This window comes from Eulemur rufifrons, chromosome 2 (assembly GCF_041146395.1).
Source record: "Eulemur rufifrons isolate Redbay chromosome 2, OSU_ERuf_1, whole genome shotgun sequence".
Lineage (NCBI taxonomy): Eukaryota > Metazoa > Chordata > Mammalia > Primates > Lemuridae > Eulemur > Eulemur rufifrons.
In genome coordinates this window covers 41,168,865-41,187,443 of record NC_090984.1, presented here as the reverse complement: position 1 = coordinate 41,187,443, position 18,579 = coordinate 41,168,865, and the positions used below count along the sequence as shown (strand labels likewise).

Genomic DNA, 18,579 nt, shown 5'->3' with positions numbered 1-18,579 from the left:
TCAAATGTAGCAGGAATCCACTTAAGGGATTTCAGGGTGGGAGGGATGGGACTTTCAAAGGAAAGCTAAAAGTAAGAAGATGTGAAATAAACAAATCTTACTTTTGATGTTATATTTTCTAAACAAATCATGATATTCCCCTAAACTTATAAATAACTTACACCAAAAAAGTTGCCTTATGAGATGAATTTCTTTTATTGCTAAAGACTATCAAGAAGAGATTGTATACATTTTCTAGGAAAGATGGAGAAGAAATTCTTGAATTTGAAGAAAGGTTGAACTAGAAACATCTTGAACTCCTTCTAAGTATGTGATATTATGAAATAACTCCTGTATGATCTAAATGATGTTTAAATGTCATGCACTTAAGTACTTATTAGCGATGATCACAAATTGACACAAAGTATCTCTTACCAAACTTTTAAGATGTAAAAATCTCTGCAACCATCTATCCAAATAGATAGCAGTTTAATAAAATCATTAAAAGAATAATTCCTATTTTCAGGTTATATACCTGAAAACAAAACAATTAAAAAAGTGCCCTCCTCGAAGATACAGATAAGAAATCAGTAGTTAAGTTTTAGACCATCAGATACAAAATAAACATAGGTGTTCAGGAGACCTGAACAGTATCTTCAGCCAACTCAAGCCTGCCTTTGGGACTGTTTTTCGAATGCTAAGGCAGCTTTCAGCTCTCATTAAGTGCAGCCACTGCATCACGCTGCACTGAGGTTGGGAGTTCTAAACTCTCACTGAACATCACAATCCCGAGGGAGGCCTTTGTCTTATCCAGTTGACTAAGGAGCAACTGGATGAGATTTAGTGCTGGTAAACTGAAGGCTTTTAGACTTTAAACCTCAAGAAGCACACAGTGGCAAAGCTATTAATGTCAATTTTTCTGTTCCATTTACTTCTCCCCATGTAACTTTGGACATTGTTCCATTTTTGTAATTTTAGTCAAGTGGAAACAGCATATGATCAGAGCTTCCATTTTCAATTTCGTTTCCATCAGTGAGTCAGAGAAATTAAACAACACCTGTACCCTCTTTAAGACCTATGCCCCCTACCAACAAACCCATGAAGGGGAAACTTGGACCTGAAATACAGCTAGAAGGAGCGTTAATGAGGTGGCTACTGGCCTATATGTGAGCAAGCCTCTAACCTGCCACTCCCATTGCATCTAGTCACAGTGGGAGCCTGAACTGGCCAGAGACAGCTACTGCTGGACCAATGGACTCAAAACCCAGTTCAGATGTTCCTAAGAAGAGTACTGAGGAAAACGGGAAGGTAACCTTGCCAAAATGACGGAGATTAAAAATCTTCCATCAACTGTCACAGGTAATGATTACAACTAATCTGGTGACTCATTATCTACAGTCACGTTAATTATTGCTAGATACAAAACTTTTGGAGCATCATATCCTTGTCAATACAGTTTTAACCACATTAATGGTATAATTTATTTCCTTTTCATCACGGTAAATTTTTTTTCCATTGTCCTGTTAAAAATATATATATAATTATTTAATATTTTAAAATACATTTCAATTGCTGGTTGTCTCCATACAGCTCCTACATCCACTGTAGCCCCTGTGGTACTTTGTACAGAAATGGAATTTGCCTAATGTTAATGGAATGAATAAACAAAGTTGAAAACAATGCCTCACCTTGCGATACCTATTTCTGGCCAAGTAGCCTCGTAAATAAGACTGAAGAACAATAGTGGCAGCTCGTCTGATCTTGTACCTCCTGCGGACCACATACATGCGCCAGTACTTCTGAATGATGGTTGCTGCCTTGGTTCTACGCAGAAACTTAGCATAGCTGGTCAAAGAAGGTAGTGGCGCATTGTCAGTAATCAGAAAAATGCAGGAACGTATTCTTACATTGTAGAAACTTTAGAGTGTCAATGTCTTAGGCATAAGAAGTAGTACCTCCATTGTATTATTCTAATAACGTGTATGTAAAAATCAACATTTATATTTACTTATATTTGTACAGCAATTTATAGTTTCCCGAGGTATTTTTGCATTCATTATCTCATTTGAGCCTTCCCTAACCCTGAAAAGTGGGATGGTCCATATTGCCAGATTTTACAAGAAAGAAAGTAAAGTTCATAAAAGCTCATTCTTTCTAGGACAGGACTCATTACCCCAGGCAGTGTCCCTTTACATAGCAGACTGGTGTATATAGTAATCCCATACTTACTTGTCACCAGCTTTCTTGGATCTAGCTATTGTTAATGTACCATATTTCTTCTGGATCTATCCGTTAGAGTATAAATGCTATCCTTAGAGTATAAGTTCTTTTTTTTTTTTTTTTTTTGAGACAAGAGTCTCACTCTGTTGCCCGGGCTAGAGTGCCGTGGCATCAGCCTAGCTCACAGCAACCTCAAACTCCTGGGCTCAAGCGATCCTACTCCCTCAGCCTCCCGAATAGCTGGGACTACAGGCATGCACTACCATGCCCGGCTAACTTTACATATATATATTTTCAGTTGTCCATATAATTTCTTTCTATTTTTAGTAGAGACGGGGTCTCACTCTTGCTCAGGCTGGTCCCAAACTCCTGAGCTCAAAGGATCCGCCCACCTCGGTCTCCCAGAGTGCTAGGATTATAGGCGTGAGCCACCGCGCCCGGCCTAGAGTATAAGTTCATCATTAATGCATTTCTACTTATACTTCTAAATTAAAATCATCCTAATATGTAATCACACTAAAATGTAATTCTCTCCCAGAACCTCTCAGTTAATTGCTCTCCAAAACTCCTCAATGGAATCATTCTTAACTAGCTCATATTCATGACTGTTTTAATTTATATATGACTTCTTCAAGTCCTATATAAGAGTATAAAAAATAAAAAATTCTTAAGACATAAATAGCAATTTATAAATTTTTGAGGATGAATCTGAATCACTCATAAGGGTGAGTGAAATTTTATTATATTTAGCTATCTTATGAGTTAATTTGTTTTCCCTGGGAACTAAGAAGGGTGAGTGTTGCCCTATCTAGTAGGGTGACCACTCAAAACTGTCCGAGTTGGACAATGAGTTAGACAGGCACCCTAACCATAGGGGCCTGTGAGCTAGAGTGCACAGGTCCCAGGAGACGTACCATCGGGCCTGGTAGCCCCGCACGTATCTCTGCACCGTGATGGCCGCCCTGCGCATGCGTAGGAACTTCTTCCGCAGCAGCCACCCTCGGATGGTCTTTTGGATCCGGATGCAGGCAGCCCTCAGTTTGTCCGCTCTCAATTTTTCTAGATAGGCCACTTGACCAGCACGGAAAAAGATTTTTGTCTTACCAAACTGGTATTTGTCCTGGTCCTATTTTTGGAAGAAATTGTATACTCAGAAATAATGACCATATACATGAAATTTAAAAGAGAAAAAAATATGTCTAAAAGCAGAGTCAGTAAAGGGATGAATCTATTAGCTAAATCTTTGGCTACGTCGCAATTAACTAATGGAGCCATATTTCTGATCCTATGCAAGTTGAGCAAATAGAAGGGATTTTAAGGAAAACTGCAGTTTAAGAGTTATTGTCCAGAATTATTCTACCTGGAATTATTATCTGAGGCCCAAAACTTGGTTGTGGGTTATAGGCAGCTATTATTTGCTTGTTTGTATTTTAAACATCTCAAGGGAATGGAGATGCTGACACTCTCTCTGACTGACCCAGGCTGTAAGGATAACATCAGGCTGTATATTCCATGAGAAAGCTGAAGGGACAAAAACACCAGTGTGAAGAATAAAGAAGGAAGAAATGCACACGAGATAAAATTAAAAAAAACAAAAACAAAAAAATTCTTGGGTATCCATCCAAGGAATTAAGTTTCTAAACACTAATCTCTTGGCTTTATCAACAGTATCTGAAAACAAACAAACAAAACCCTATAAATGTGTCTAAAGCCCTACAAATTTCAAACTCCTTTTATAAAAACATAATCACTGATATTACATATTGACTTTTTAGCATAAGCAGAGTTGAGCCATAAACACAGACATACATGCATCTTTCTACTGCACTGTGATTCACCTTATACAGAAGCATGCAAATTATTAACCATTCTCATATCAAAAGAATGGAATTTATGTATAATAATCACTACTGTGATCTAAAATTCTAAGCAAAAACAGAGAAAATCACTTTTCACTGTAAGCAGGTATCTCCTACCTTGTACATGAAACCAGAATCAGAAACCTCCACATATATCTAAAAAATCTAAAATTATTTCAATTTAAATCAATCAAGTTTGTATAGGAACCCTAGCTAGAAAGTGGTTCGCTCCCCACCGAGCACCTTCTCACCTCAGCTTCCCCCATTCTACCCCACACCAACCTTGCCTCCACCTCTCAGCCTCCTCTGCTTAAATTCCCTGCAAAGCCCCGTCCGGGCTGTAGTGGCCTGGGTGAGGAGGCCAGGGGTAGCGCCATTCTTACTTTCTGCTCTACATTCCATCTGAACCCAACTTAGAAGGGAGTTGGGCCAAACTCAAAAAGCAGTAGTTTTTTGTTTTGTTAATATTACTAAGAAAATGGCCTTAGCTCTTTCAAAGAAAAAAATATCATTACCAAAGAAGGGGTACTACATTTAGTTAATAGTGAGTAATCATCATTAATTACCTCAGAGAGAGGTAATTTATCCAGACTAGTGCTAAACAAATGAAAATATATTTTTTTAAATGTTTTGTGAATTTTAAATTCTCTGAGACCTAGATAAGTAGTTCTCAAAATGTAGTCAGTCCTCAGACAGCATTAGCATCATCTGGGAATTTGTTAGAAGTGCAAACTATCGGGCCCATCTCAGATCTATTGAATCAGAAATTCTGATGGAGGGGCCCAGCAATCTGTGTTTTTATAAGACCTCCAGGTTATTTTGATGCACAGCAAAGTTTGAGAACTCCCAAGGCCTGATATATTAGACTCTTTATAACTCTAACCTACATTTCCTAACCATTTTCTACTGTCCTATACACAAATCTCACACTGCAAAAGCTGCTGTTTTCTAAGTGAATCCTATGCTTTCCTACTTCTTCACACCTTGCTCCTTACAATATTCTATTTCCATTTTTTTTTTTTCCCTTTTCTGAGACAAGGTCTTGCTCTATCATGCAGGCAAGAGTGCAGTGGCCTAATCATAGCTCACTGTAGCCTTGAATTCCTGGGCTCAAGTGATCCTCTCATCTTAGCCTCCCAAGTAGGTGGGGCTAAAGGCATGTGTCCACCCACGCCTGGCCTTTTTTTTTTTGGTAGAGATAGGGTCTCACTATATTGCCCAGGCTGGTCTCAAACTCCTCGGCTCAAGTGATCCTCCCACCTCGGCCTCATAAAGTGCTGGGATTAAGGGGTGAGCCACCATGCCCTGCCTCCTTCCATTTTTGTACAATCTTATCCATTCTTCAGGGCCTGACTCAAAACATAACTCTTTCAATGAAATTATTCTCCTACCCATAGCTAGATGTGGCTTTGCCTTCCTCTGATTTCTTATCCCACTCACCCAGCATTTGATATAGACATTAAGGTATATTATACTTATCTTTAAAATGCATTATTTTCCAAGAAAGACTACATTACCTGAGAACAAGACTTATTTTTTCTTAATCATACAGCATCTGACATGGTGTCTTCCGTAAGTAAGTAAATTACTAGTAAGTAAAAAATTACTAGGTAAATTTTTATTAATAATCATCAAACTTTCTAAAAGGAATGTGTCTCAAGTCTGGGTTCAGGCCTCAAAATTCTGTTTTCCTGACAATGGACCATCATCCTCACTAGTTCTAGCATCCTACACACAGTAAGCCAAGACCGTGTGCCCCTCCACTATCCCACCCCCAAATAATTTGGATTACTGATATCTGACATGGAAATTCCCAGGGCTTTCAAAGGTCAGAACCACAGGATTTTCGCCAATATCTGTGCAGATAAAGGTAAGTGAAATCTTTCTCACCACTATCAGTTTCTCTAACACATTCTTGCATGTTTGCTTTCTGTCACCCAGCACATCTTTTTGCTTCATTAGGACACGGTAGCGGCTGAAAAATTCTTGGTAAGTCCACCTGTAAAAAAGAAAACCATATCAGCTTATTTAAAGAACTAGCAAGCTCTCCCATTAGAATCCCTTACATCTGAAAGATGCCAGGCTCACCGTGAGGGAAAACCCGCTGCACTGATTCGGATGGTTTCCAGGACACCACATGCTCTCAGTTGCTGCACTGCCCTCTTCTCATCAAACCTACACATAAAAACGGAAAGTCAGTAATCCAACAAGAACCTAGCTGCAGCCACAAATTACTCTCCTCAGTCTGGGTTTAAATTCTTTTGCAAAGAGCAAAATGGATAAATAAGGAAAGAAAGCATTCAAAAGTTGGAGCAGTGATCAAAATGGAAAACTCTATGAGAGTGGGGAGGACACAATTAATAGTAGAAATAAAGAGCTGTAAACATTACCTGTGGTTCATACCACCAACTCATGAGAAAGTCCATTGAGCATATTTAAAAAAAAACAAAATACAAAATTCCCCTGCACTTTGCCCATACTCATTACATGGCTTGGCCTGACTAGAAATTCTCAGAATTCATTCGCTCACCACACATAGCTCCCCTGGAATAAAGACTGACTAACCCTGAAGAATTCTCTAACAGGAAGGACAAATGAAGTATGTCTCATTCAGCTATATTTTTAAGAAAGTATTGGTGTTCTAAAAACTCTTTAATGTGTACATACTAAGCATTTATGTAGTGTCTACATCAATGAAAATTATTTTAATTTTGTATAACATTTTGTATTTATTTCACTAGATAAATGGCATCTTAAAGTTAAATTGATACTAACAGAGGAAGTAGAAAGGTTTCCCTTCTGCCAGATGATTGCTAGTATTACTCCCATAAGTTAAGCTCTGGGCTGTTATCCAAGCCTTTTCCTATGCTATCTTTTCAGGTATTCTGTTGGTGGTGGGAGATGGAGTTGGCTGATGGAAGGTCATGGTCCCTAGGGCTGTCCAGCAGAGTGGCCCAGGTGTGGCAGCTTCTTCCTGCTTCCCACTTCCTCCAGAAAGGACTTCTGGGTGATGAGGAGGATAGAACGATGGCAATCTTTCAGAACTGCCCTCCAATCTAAGGCAAAATCTCCAAAGGAGGATTGGCAGGGGTTAGTGAAAAGGGCACTCATACACTGTGGAGTAGGGGTGGGAGTTATTATTTGGTAAATGTGCCTGTCTTTGACCTACAAATTCCACTTCTAGAAATATATTATCCTAAGGAGGTAGTCAGACAAATATTCAAAAATGTTTGGCAAAGATGTTTATTATAGCACTCTAGGAACTACCTAAATGGCTACCAATAGGGAATAATTTAAACGATGGTATGTTTATACAATGGGATAGTCTGCAGTCATTAAAATGATGATGTGGATTTCTATATACTAACATGGAAAGTGTCCACAATCTATTAAGTTCAAATCAGAGACAAAACAGCAATTACAGCATGAGTTCCTTCCCTTTGTTAGTGTCTGTCTCTTTCCCTCCCTTCCTCCCCTCCCCGCTCCAGCACACACGTGGAACAGGAAAGGAAGGGATATTGGTTAGTCAAGAAGGACCTATGCCAGTTAATACCAGTTATCTCTCCAGGTACGAGGGATGCTTTTTCATTTGTTGTTATATTATTCTATATTGCCTAAAAATTGTTTTTATAATGTACATATATTACTTTTAAAATTAGAGAAATATTTCTGTTTTGGAAAAAAATCTCCAGAAAGATTCATTCTCCCCTCATACATGGTATTTGAAGTAGGATGAAATGTTGGTAAACAACGAATTCTCTGATGGTTTCAACAGTTGAAAAGCAGCAGGTAAGTCTTTGCCAAAGCAGCCTTATCCAAGGTTGCTCTGGTTGTAACTAATACCCAAATTAACAAAAAGCCCTGGAAAATCTTGAACCGAGGTAAATTGAAAACAGAAAACAGAACACAAAACTAGAAATGCTTGGTTAACCTCAACTTGTCAAATCCTCAGAAGGCTAACTGCTAATTTGTTCTCGAATTCTCAAAAGGAAACAAAAACTGAAAAAAATTCTACTAATTAGTAGTTTCCTTCCATAAGACATAAAGATTTACCCCAAGTTTTTTCCTTATGTTGGTTTGGCACTCCTTATGAGATATGGGCACTTTTTTATTCAGTAGTTGAGAAATACTTACGTGAATGGGAACTTGAAGTCATTAGGCTTAATGCAGCGCACGTAGTGAGGGGTAGTGGCATTGAGTGTCTCCATAAGCAGGTGAAGGGAGTTTCGGAACTGCATGAAAAGGGGCAGAAAAGGGCATCAAGGTTTTGTCAAAAGTCAAAGATGATATAAAACAATTTAAAATTCTCTTCCTATGACACTAATGGAGATGACTTTGTCACCTATGAACTTGACCCATTTTCAGAAGAGGAACTGCTACTAAACAAGAATGTGAGGGCTTTCAGTTAAAATTTGCCTAAACTTTACCATTTTTGTGCTTACTCTGCTAAATATATATTTTCTCTATTCCTACCCCTCTTCCCTACTCCCCTTTTTAATATAGGTTTCTGTAGCTTCCTGCTGTGAGCTCTTGAGATCAGTCATATGTGACTAACAATATAACCTCGCTTTAAGAATATTAAGGCCATTTAATCAAATAAAGTGGGAATTTTGCTGTTAGATACTGAAAAAAGTAGCAGATGACTTAGAATATAGAGGATGGGTGAGAGTGTGGGAAAGCACAACCAGAGAAGAGTTACCATTAGGGACATGGGATCTGGACTGGAGGCTGTGGACCCATGTCAGTCCCTTCTCCTATCTGCCCTGGGCACACGGTCCCTTGCACAGGAAAACAAGCTGACTAGCACTTAGCTTCCCATCCAAAGCCCCTACCCTTGCTCAGACACTAAGCATATGTGTAATGTTTCCTACTTCCACAGAGCACAAGACATCAAAGAAAGGAGAGGACACTGTTCTTGCACTGAGGGAGCTGAACTATGTTCTGTACAACTACAGAGGCAAAACAAAGACAGGAGTGGTCTAAGAGAGATGACATGCACTAGAAGAACTATAATTTTGGGAAAGGCTTATGCAGAGTCACAGGTCTAAAACTGGGTGGAGAGAAGTTTGCGTGGATGGTGTTATGTGATCTCACAGTGAAAGCTCTAGCCTCTCTTTACCTGAGAATCCTACCTGAAAGGCCGAAGGAAGACCTGAGGCGTCAGCTGAGCCAGAGGGGAAGGAGCACAGCAGCAGTGGCTCCCTGAACTCACCTGGTGCCCCACCGTTTTCTTGTGCTCCTTGGCCATCTGGCCTGGTCTGCCTTTGGTAGGCTTGGCAGGTGTGCGGCTGAGGGGTATGCGCCCTGAAGAGGTGGCTGAGGTTGGACTGATGGCCTTCTCATCATCTTGAAATAGTTCTGGTAGCATCTTAAACTGAGTCAGAAACAGTGAAGGGAAATTACATTCTAAACCCAAATTCAAATGTACACCTTCACAGAAGAAACATCATAGACTTTCAATAAATAGTGACTTCCTTCCTTAAGCAACCCCCTGTCCGAGTCACATTCCAGAAATCATCAATATCTGTGTTGGGAGCCAAAAATATGAGAGGAAGGAGAGATAAATGCTACAGAACTATAGGTGGAAATATGCAACAATTCTACAACCATGTTTAGGGAAAGCAAACTCAAAACTACTTCCCTCAGACTTGAAAACCTAATTCACATGAAAGGGCCACTCTAAACATAATACTGGTTTTGAACTACAATTATTTTATAAGCAAAATAGTAACTGAAAGTCCTGTCTATCTTATTACCCCAGTTCCACAAACTGTTTTATCATCAGGTGGAGAAAAACACTAGTCCAGGTTTGCCAGTTATCTTTCAGGCGTAATTCCCACCTGCTTCATTTGTCTACCCACTCACGCCAGTGCTGAGCAATGACTCAAAATGTCACTGAAAAATCTCAGCAGGAAGGGTGTTATGAACATCTCTATAATATTATATAATAAAAAATCATGAATTAATAATTTTTAGAAAATAGTTTGGATTGTAGTGAAAAAAAGTGTAAAAACTCTACCTTTATCCTGTAAGTTTTTCTATTTGTTTTCAAGAAATTTATAACTTGAATGAATACATAATTCCTGTAATCAATTTTGTGTTCTGTTAGGTTAGCAATATGAAAGACTATTAAAAGATCTCATACTTAATAAATAGGTGGATTGTACTAATCAACATGGCTAGGAGAAATTTTATGAAACAAAAGAGATTTCAAACTAATCCACAGGAACATCTGATATGTGCACATCTCTTTATAACAGTACCACATCCCATATAAATATATAAATAAAATCAATTCTTCTAAGTAGTTATGTTTTCAACTAGCAATTATTTGTCTAATAATGTCAGACTATCTCCAGAAAAAAATTTCTTTTTTTAAAATTTTCTTAATGGTGAATTTGAAAAAATAGTTTTCTATGAGAGTTCTTTCACTAAGAAATAAAATCATATAATTTCATTTGCTATTATATTAATGTGTAAATCAATCATAAGAATAATTTAGAAAATCAAGAGTAATTTAGAAATTCATGATGTGTATAACATACCAATAATGGTTGCTTGCTGCACAAATGAATATAGTCCTTGCTTTACAGAATAAATAATATTAATATATTCTAGCATGGTTGGCTATAAACCAAGAAGAAAATAAATATTTTAACATTATCTTGTATTACAATGTTAAAGCTGTGTTCCAAAGAAGAAAAATGAGAGTTCCTAATAGATTTGATTTGAAAACTCAGCATGGGGTTAAGATGCTAGACTGTTCAATAATAGGCCATGTACTCCAGAATCTTATCTATGATGTCTTATTCCCAAATAAATTGCTGGCTCTACATTAGAAGTTGCTTAAACTTTGTTTTTCTTTCTTCTGTGTGAAATGGTTAATAGAGTTGGGCTGCAGTATCATATTCAGCAGTAGGTGAATTTAACTTAGCATCTACAACACATACCAGAAAATGGCTTAGTATTTGGAGTTCAGAATACACACCCACACGCACGCATGCACGCACGCATGCCTGGTGTGGCTTCCTCTACACAGAAATTATAAATTTCAATTCTCTACATTGACTTTTCTTTTTTAAAAAAGTACATTTTAAATGGTTGTATTAGAAACTGCTTTATAAGTTCTTCTTTAGGCAGTGTCCTGCTTCCTCACAGGCCATTTTTCTCAGACTTCTTTCCTGGCTTCTCCTCTGTCCAGCCTCTAAAAGTTGGAATCCTAAAGATTCTGGCCTCAGCTCTACTATGCTTTATCTATATGTTCTCCTCAGGTAATCTCATCTAGTCTCATAGCTTTAGTGCCACTTATTAGTAGTTCTAAAGATCTACCACATTTCTATCACCTTCTCTGACTTCCCCCCTGATCTGTTGACTTTCCTTTCCAACCTTATAAATGACATGCCCACTTGGCTATCTCATTGCCATCTCAAGCAAAACACGGCTAAAACAGAACTCTTGAATATTTTTCCCAAAGTCTGGTCTTTCACGCATCTTCACTTCAGTAAATGGCACCATCCATCCATCCAGTACCTCAGGCCACAAGGTGGAAGTCACCCTCAATTTCTCCCTTTCTCTCACTCTCCATACCAATCCATCAACAACAGCTGTCAACACTACCCACAAACTACATGCCAGTTCCACTGCTACAATCTCCATCCATCTTTCCCTCTAGGTCACTCCGGCCCCATCTCCACCTGCCCCAAATCCACCTATGCACAGCAGCATATCACTCCTCATCTGAAAACCTTCCACACTTTCCTCTGCAACAGGAAGAAAATCCACACTCTTCACCAAGTCTGTAAGCCGCCCTCCAGAAAGTGGTCCCTGTCTACCCATTCTACATGTCCTATTCACCTACCACATTCCAGCCACACCAGCCTCCTTTTTTACCTCTAATACAATCTGCTTATTCAGTCTCAGCTCTCCTCACTTGCTCTTCCCTCTGCCTTGTTTCCTGTTATTCATGTTTCAGCCCAAATGTCAATTTTACAGAGGCTTTCCTGATCACTCCAGCCAACACAGCACCTCGCCCCTGTCCAAGCTTAGTCACTCTCTGGCTTGCTGCCCTGTCTTACTTCCTTTATAGCACTTACTACTTTATGATGTGATAGTACCTAAATATTTGATTAAGTGCCTAACTTCCCACAAGTGCAGGTACCTCTGCCTATCTCATTTACCTTACTGAATCCCAATTTTCTTAAATCATTTATTGCAAAATTTATCCATTCCCCACTGACTGCGATGCCAATTTTATCTAAAGATAGACCGAGAGATAAATAGGCAGATATGCCTGGATGTTTCATCTTATTTCTCTGATCTTCTATTCTTAAGACAGGGCTCTGACTTGCTTAGGAATGAACTTATATGTCTTGTAAATAGTGAAAAAACCCCAGCAGAATCCAAGTAATGCTTCATGAAGATGTTGGAAATAATCTCATTAATGACAGCATCCTTATTCAGCAAGAGGTTTTTATGCATGAAGTACTGTTCTAAGAGCTTAATACAACCTATTTAATCCTTTCAACAACTCCATAAAATAGACACTATCCAGATGCTACTTTATAGTTGAGAGATCTAAGGCATAAACTCAAAAGATGAATTGTGCTTCTCCTCTTTAATCAGCAAGACAGAAGGTAGGGGTTAAGAGTCATTGTAATGGTAGGTGGTAGAATTGAAATTTAGTAGTATTTAGTCAAGTTCCAATTTATTTATGTGCTTACTGATATTACATGTGGCAACAGAAAATTTCTTGATGGTGGAAAAATATCAAATAAGACACCTTCTATTAATTTTACAATTCCCTTTCAAGTTGTAAGTTTGGCCAGGGGCTATAAAATTAAAAAAAAAAAAAAAAGGACAAAACACATATACACACAAACAGACCCTACACTGTATTACCAAAAAAAGAATTCTATTCACAACACTTAACACAAATATTAATCTTCTAAAATTAGTACTTCCAAGAGAACAAATTAACACTATTTATAGTTGCTTCTATTAGGTATAGAGAAATTATAAATTTCACACCCCCAGGTTTGGTTTCTGCAAAGACTGGGAGCAGAGGAGGCCTTGAAGCTATGTTAGGTAAATCATACACTGTCCCCACTTCAATTGTAGCAATGCTACATAGACTGGTAGTCACTCCAAATGAGTCATCAGAACACATAGCACCTTCTGATGCTTAAGGACCCATTGGCCAACTAGAAAATTAAGTCAGAATAAAGACAACTGATTAAAGGTGGCTAAAGAATGAGAACCTGTGAGTGTTCTGTTTAAGCTAAATTACTTTGGCAAAGTGATAACACTAGAACTTCATGGTTTTTATCACTATTCATAAATCAAAATAATAAAGATCTTTAACTGAAAAATACCCAAGGATTGGCACTACGGAAATTTTCTCTCACATATCAATCCTAAAATCTAGGATGCATTAATGCCCAGTGCCTGTTAAATTAAGAGGGGAAAAAAAAAACCCCTGATTTTGCTATAGATACTTTGACTCATTATTTTCAGAGGGTGAAAACTCAGAAAAGACTCAAGGGATTTGGTCTTTGTATGATCTTAATGTTACCAAAATAATTGAAAGGAAAAGTTTTTATTCCAAAAACAAGAGTCAAAATGTTCATATACCATTGCACTGAAGTTACAGGGATTCTCTTAGAATAAACCAGAAAAACAAACAGTGTAAGTCAGTAATCTAAAAGAGTTGCATGAAGATTTTTACTTTTTCACTGAATATTTGAAAATTCATTTTGCTGAACTAAGTAACTGGCTTCCTGGTTTGCTCCCTGAACTGAGCTCCCCTCGCCATCCTTTCTGGATGAAGGTCAAAGGGTGGAGGTAGGGATCAACCTTAATGCGTAGCCATCATAATTCTTTGCCATCTGGAATACTCTTTTCCCACTGGAAAGCAGTGTGTTTCTAGTATCTATGCCTGAGAAAAATAATTTCAAAGTGCTCTGGGCCACGCCTGGAATTGCACACACTGGTGATCCAGAGATCAACCTCCATCTGGATGGAGTTATAAGGCCATGTTTCTAGCACTTCCCTTCAAAATGACACAGCAGAAAAACTGTTTTCTCTCACTGACTCTCACAAAGGCATAAAAGAGTCTAGAACCAATGTGGAGGCAATAATTTCACATAAAACTGAAAGACAACATTGCACACTGGTTAAAAGCATAGATTCTAAGGAAGATGGCCTGAGTTTTAAGTTGGCTTGAAAACTCACTAGCTATGAAGTCTCTGTGCCTTAGTTGCCTCAACCATTAAATGAAAGTAATGATAATACCACCTCATTATAAGGACTGGATGAGTTAACATTTGTAAGACATTTATTAATAGAACAGCACCTGACAGGAGGTAATTGCTATATATGATAAATTAAAAACTAAAAGTAAGCCTGATGTTTGGTAGAAAAATCATTATTATTGTTAAAAAGCTAGTGCTTAAGTAATTAACATTTTATTGCATATATCCCGATTAGAGTAAGCCTATCCATGGTTACCTTGCTTGATTTAAGAACTTTAATTTGTTCTTCAAAAACGGTGTCTTTATTCTTTTCAAGAAAGCCTTCACATTGGTATTCCACCTGAAAACACACAGAAAAATCTCCTTAACTGATAAAACTTTTCAATAGATATCATCATCATCAACAACAAAAATATTTACTAGGATCAAGCTATATGACCAGCTCTCAGTAAAGAGGTATCATCAGTCTTTTATAAGAAACCAGTGCCATTCCTGGTAAGAAATGTGTTAACTCTAGAGTAAAACAATCCAAATATTGTTTTTCTTAGGGAACAATGGTAGTGCTGAGTAATTGGGGCCTAAAAGATCCTCCCAATTCATAGGGAAACAGACTCATAAGAAATAGATCCTCTTCTCTCATCCTGGCCATAAAGAGCTCCTCTAAGGCTGACTCCACCCATCTTCTTAAAAATGAACCCCAGGAAGCTTACCCCAAAGTTTACCCTACAACCTTCTTGAAATATAAATTAGTCTCATGGCTGCTGATTTGCTAAGTCGACTAGAGAACTTATGAAGCAGCAAGACAGCATGTTAGAAAGGACCCAGTGAATCACTCACAGAGGGTGATGCAAGTCCACAATCTCTACTCTGAAACACTTGAGATCAGCTATCCTTTAGAACTCAAAATTTTTCAGGCATCTAGAGATACACCATGTTTTAATACCTCTAGCAGGGTCTAAGACAGCAATCTATAACCAAACACTTTAATATGTATACACTGAAATATGTAAATATCTAGCCTAACTAGGATAAAGAAACACTACAAATAACCTTATATTTTAATAATTCAGGTCAGAGATCAGATTTAGCCACTAACTGAAGTATAAAAAGACTTGGTTTTTAGAGTTTCCTGGATTTAAGAATTATTGATGGAGGATTACAGAGCCATATTTACTTTGTGTATCATTCAATTTAGGTAAAAGAAAGAGAAAACTAAAGATCGCTTTTCCTATAAGGTCCTAAAGAATGCAAGCATCAGCAAAAAAAAAAAAAAAGATAATACCTCCTTTTAAAAATTTTTAAAATTTTATTATTTTGACATATTTAGGGAGTTTAAGTTTTTTTACATGGATATATTGTATAGTGGTGAGATCTGGGCTTTTAGGGTACCCATCACCCAAATAGTATACACTGTACCCAATAAGTATTTTTTCACCCCTCATTTTCCCCCAACCCTCCCACCTTTGGAGTCTCCAGTGTCTATTATTGCACCATATATGACCATATGTATCCATACTTTAGCTTCCACTTATAAGTAAGAACATATGGTGTCTAGTTTTCTGTTCCTGAGTTACTTCACTTAGGCAAATGGCCTCCAGTTCCAGGTAGATTGCTGCAACCTTTTTTATTGCTGAGTAGAATTCCATGGTGTGTGTGTGTGTGTGTGTGTGTGTGTGTTTGTGTATATACACACTACATTTTCTTGATCCGCTCATCAGTTGGTATACACATAGGTTGATTCTATATCTTTGCTACTGTGCATTGTGCTGTGATAAACATGCAAGTACAGATATCTTTTTTTTTATATATATATTTTTGTATTTCATCTTATTATTATGGGGGATACCGAATTTCAGGTTACATACGTTGCCCATGTACCGCCTGTCCCCCCAAGTCAAAGCTCCAGGCGTGTCCATTCCCCAGACAGTGTGCGTTGCACCCATCATGTAGGTATCTTTTTGATATAATAACTTCTTTTCTCTTGGGGTAGACACCAGTACCCCAAGTGGTAGTCAGGTGGTGCAAGGTCTGGTGAGTATGGTGAATGAAAAACAGTTTCCAAGTCCAGTTTCTGTAGTTTGAGCAGTGCTGTTTGTGTGACATGTGGTCGAGCCTTGTCTTGCAAGAGGATTGGCCTGTCTCTGTTGACCAATCACAGCTGGTTAATCGCAAGCATCCTCATCATTGCATCCAATTGGTTACAGTACATCCACCATAATCGATTGACCAGGTTTCATGGAGCTGTAGTAGATAATACCAGCACTGGACCACCAAACAGACACCATTAGCTTTTTTTAATGAACATTCAGCTTTGGATTGCATTTTGGCACTTCATCTTTATCTAACTATTGTGCTGAATGCTTGTGATTGTCAAAAAGAATCCATTTTTCATCACACATAACAATAGGGTATGCAAATGGTTCACCATATTGTTGTGACAGCAAAGAAAGGTAAGCTTTGAGATTATTTCTCTTCTGATACTCGTTTACTTCATGAGGAACCCATTTATTCAACTTCTTTACTTTGCCCATTGTTTCAAATGGTCCAATATTGTTGGAATAGTAATGTCAAACCTTGCTGCTAATTCACGCATAGGCTGAGATGGATTTGCTTCCGCTACATCTTTCAGGTCATCTCCACTTTGGTCTCAGGTTGCCCACATGGCTCATTTCCAAGATTAAAATCACCAGAACGGAACTTCTCAAACCATAGATGTACTGTGCATTTATTAGCCACATCCTTCCCAAACACTTGTTTGATATTTCCAGCTGTTTACACTGCATTTGCTCTACAATGGAACTCATATTTGAAAATAATACCAATTTTTGACTTATCCATGGTTTCACAAAAATTGCTCTAACAAAATGTAAAAGATAATCACAAGCCTAAACATGAATTTGAAAGACTGAGGATGTACCTTAACATAAAACAAGAAGTGTCAAAGTGAAATGTCAGAGATATCAACTGTCAAACTTAGTACTTAAGGAAATTGGACATTTCATACTTAATCATTTAATTTTTTTTTTTTTTATAAGAATTGCATTGAACCTATAGATTGCTTTGGGCAGTATGCTCATTTTAACAATATTGATTCTTCCAATTCATGAGCATGGGATGTTTTCCCATTTGTTTGTGCCATCTATGATTTCTTTCATTAGTATTTTGTAGTTTTCCTTGCAGAGATCTTTCACCTTCTTGTCTAAATATATTCCTAGGTATTTTATTTTATTTTTTGCAGCTATTGTAAATTGGATGAATTCTTGGCTTGGTTGTTTACTGGCATATAGCTATTCTACTGCTTTATGTACACTGATTTTATAACCTGAGACTTTACTGAACTCATTTATCATATCTAGGAATCTTTTGGAGGAGTCTTTAGGGTTTTTTAGGTATAAGAGCATATCATCAGCACAGAGAGGTAATTTAACTTTCTCTTTTCTAATTTGGATGCCCGTTATTTCTTTCCCTTGCCTGATTGCTCTGGCTAGTATTTCTAGTACTATGTTGAATAGAAGTGGTGAAAACAGGCATCCTTGTCTTGTTCCAGTTTGTGGGGAGAATGCTTTCAACTTTTCCTTGTTCAGTATGAAGTTGGTGGTGGGTTTGTTATAAATGGCTTTTATTATTTTGAGGTGTTCCTTCTATGCCCAGTTCATGGAGGGTTTTAGTGTAAAGGGATACTGGATTTTACTGAGCTTTTCCTGCATCTATTGAGATGATCATATGGTTTGTGTTTTTATTAATAATTCTGTTTAGGTGGTGAATCACATTTACAGACTTGTGTATGTTGAATCATCCTAGCATCCCTGGGATGAAACTCAACTTGATTGTGGTGAATTTTGCTTGGTAATATTTTGTTGAGGGTTTTTGCACCTATATTCATCAGGGATATTGGTCTATAGTTTTCCTTTCTTGCTGCATACTTTCCTGGCTTTGGTATCAGGGTGATAATGGCTTTTAGAATGAATTAGAGAGGTATGCCCTCCTTCTTGATCTTTTGGAAAAGTTTCAGTAGGATTGGTACCAGTTCTCCTTTGAACATCTGATAGAATTCAGCTGTGAACGCATCTGGTCCTGGGTGTTTTTCTTTTGTTAGGTGATTTTTTATTATTGATTCAATCTCACTATCTATTATCGGTTTGTTCAGGATATCTATTTTTTCCTGATTCAAGCTTGGGAGGTTATATGTTTCCAGAAATTCATCTATTTCCTCCAGGTTTTCTAGTTTGTGGATGAAAAAAACATTCACAGTGGTCTTGGATTGTCTTTTG

General features: G+C 37.7%; 1 protein-coding gene across 1 annotated transcript in view; it reads right to left on the bottom strand.

Moving 5' to 3' along the window:
• MYO5A (myosin VA) overlaps window positions 1–18,579 on the bottom strand; it is a 195,255-nt gene that overhangs the window by 60,886 nt on the left and 115,790 nt on the right. Inside the window, exons 14-20 of the mRNA XM_069459699.1 lie at window positions 14,565–14,648; window positions 9,271–9,432; window positions 8,193–8,290; window positions 6,147–6,233; window positions 5,949–6,057; window positions 3,114–3,325; window positions 1,668–1,824 (exon numbers count right to left, since the gene is read on the bottom strand). Of these exons, the coding sequence (XP_069315800.1) occupies window positions 1,668–1,824; window positions 3,114–3,325; window positions 5,949–6,057; window positions 6,147–6,233; window positions 8,193–8,290; window positions 9,271–9,432; window positions 14,565–14,648 (909 nt within the window). The remainder of the gene's footprint in view (window positions 1–1,667; window positions 1,825–3,113; window positions 3,326–5,948; window positions 6,058–6,146; window positions 6,234–8,192; window positions 8,291–9,270; window positions 9,433–14,564; window positions 14,649–18,579) is intronic.